General features: G+C 69.6%; 1 protein-coding gene across 1 annotated transcript in view; it reads right to left on the bottom strand.

The window, feature by feature from the left end:
- The window catches only part of LOC102251050 (RAC-alpha serine/threonine-protein kinase), a 15,418-nt gene that overhangs the window by 4,942 nt on the left and 8,558 nt on the right, over nt 1–1,918 (bottom strand). The window contains exon 3 of the mRNA XM_014535715.1: nt 1,354–1,690. Coding sequence (XP_014391201.1) covers nt 1,354–1,690 — 337 coding nt within the window. The remainder of the gene's footprint in view (nt 1–1,353; nt 1,691–1,918) is intronic.

Genomic DNA, 1,918 nt, shown 5'->3' with positions numbered 1-1,918 from the left:
GGGCAGGGCTCTGGGCCGGCCGGTACAGAGGGGCCGCCATCACCACAGGCCAGGGACAGGCAGGCCTCCTGGGCCCCTGCACACCCCCTCCCACTCACTGTCCCGAGCCCCTCGACCATCCCAGGCCTGGCTTCTCATTCCCACTCCTGACTCCACCCCCAGAGACCCGGCAGTGCCTCCTCCTGGCCCGGATCCCCAGCCCCACCCACTCCGGCAGCCCCCCTGGCCAGTGCCCACCTCCACGTGCCTCTGAGGTCGCCCCACCCTCGTGCGCTCAGCCTGGGAGGCACTCCTGAGCGGTCTCCTCCCCAGCCAGGCCGCCCACAGCCATGGGGATGCCAAGGTGGGGATGTCTGCCTCCCAGGTCTCCCCTCACTTGGGCCCCCTCCTCTGCCCCCTGGGGAGACTCACTAGGCGGCAGCTCTGCTCCCCCACCCCAGATGCCCTGGGGGGGGGGCGCACTGGCCATGCCCCGGCCCCACCTCCGCACACCTGCAGGCAGGGAGCCCACTGAGCCACATCCCCCCGAGACCCTGGGCCAGAACCTGGGGTCTGGGAGGCTGGTGGCTGGAAGGCAGAGCTGGCCAGAGGGTGGGAGCGCGTATAGAGAAACCTGGGGTGAATCTGGGACCCCTACAGTAGGCACTGCACCCCGAACCCCAGTCAGCAGCCCAAGACGGGCTTGGCGCTCAGTTAATGAGCCCATCACACCCCCACCCACCTGGCTCTTAGGGGCCAGCCTCTGGGCAGAGCACAGGGAAGGGGGGCCGGGCGAGAAGGCCCACCCGGCTCAGCCTCCTCCACCCCCTGCCTCCCCTTCCTCAGCCCCACGGGCAGGGTCACACCTACCCCCCACCCCCTCCCAGGGCGGAATGATGGAACGAGGCCAGTTTGCCCGGCTTTGGGAGTTCTCCCGGGCCAGCCGTACCCCCCTCCCCAGCAAAGCTGGGGGCAGAGGCACACGCAGCCGGCGGGGGTCCAGGGCCTCTGGCAGCCTTGGCGGGCAGGGGGTGGGGGGCAGCCACAGGTTCTCCCTGGGGGTGACAGAAGCTCCCAGAGCTGGGTGCCCCTCACGCACTCTCGTCCTGCCCCCCACCCTGTTGGGCTCCCCCTGGCCCCCGCTGGCTGCTCCAAACCAGAATCCGCCCCGACTCAGCCCGGCCTTCGCCTGCAGAGCAAGGGTGCCGGGGACAGCTCCGGGCATGGCCTTGAACTTGGCACAGAGACACCCAACGGCCAGAGACGGCAGCTGGCAGGTCCCCGAGGTGACGCGGAGCCAGCGCTGCCCAACCTGGTCCCCGGGAGCTGCGGGTCCCAGACACAGAGGCCAGGGGTCATTGGGGGCTCACTCACGTGCCACGGAGAAGTTGTTGAGGGGCGACTCGCGCTGCTCCACGTCCTGCGGCCGCTCCTTGTAGCCGATGAAGGTGCCGTCGTTCTTGAGCAGGAAGTAGCGGGGCCGCCAGGTCTTGATGTACTCCCCTGGGACACAGGGCTGTGAGGCTGCGCCGGGCCCGCTCCCCACCCTCGGACCCCAGCCCGCAGGGATCAGGCAACTGCCGGTGCCGGGCCAGAGGCACCCAGGACCCCAAATGCGTGAGCTCTGACCCCAATTCCCACAGGAGCAGGTGGGAAGGGGCCAGGTGGGCACCTGGACATGGGGGAAGGCACGGCTGTGGGGAGGCCCAATCTAGAGGGCCTTCCTGGAGGAGGTGACGCCAAGCCAGTGTGACTCTGCAGCAGCAGTTGAAGCACTAGCTACAGCCACCTGCTGGGGCTGCAGGGCCAGGAACTCTCCCCCCACCCGGGGCGACCATTTGTCGGCCGAAAGGGTTACTGCAGTGACAGGGCAAGCGGGCGGCTCCCACGGCCGACCCGGCCGGGGGGAAGGAGCCTGGCATCCGCTGAGGGGACAGCA

The sequence above is a fragment of the Myotis brandtii genome, unplaced genomic scaffold (assembly GCF_000412655.1).
Source record: "Myotis brandtii unplaced genomic scaffold, ASM41265v1 scaffold1020, whole genome shotgun sequence".
NCBI lineage: Eukaryota > Metazoa > Chordata > Mammalia > Chiroptera > Vespertilionidae > Myotis > Myotis brandtii.
The sequence above is the reverse complement of the archived record's forward strand: the minus strand, read 5'-3'. Positions and strand labels throughout refer to the sequence as shown.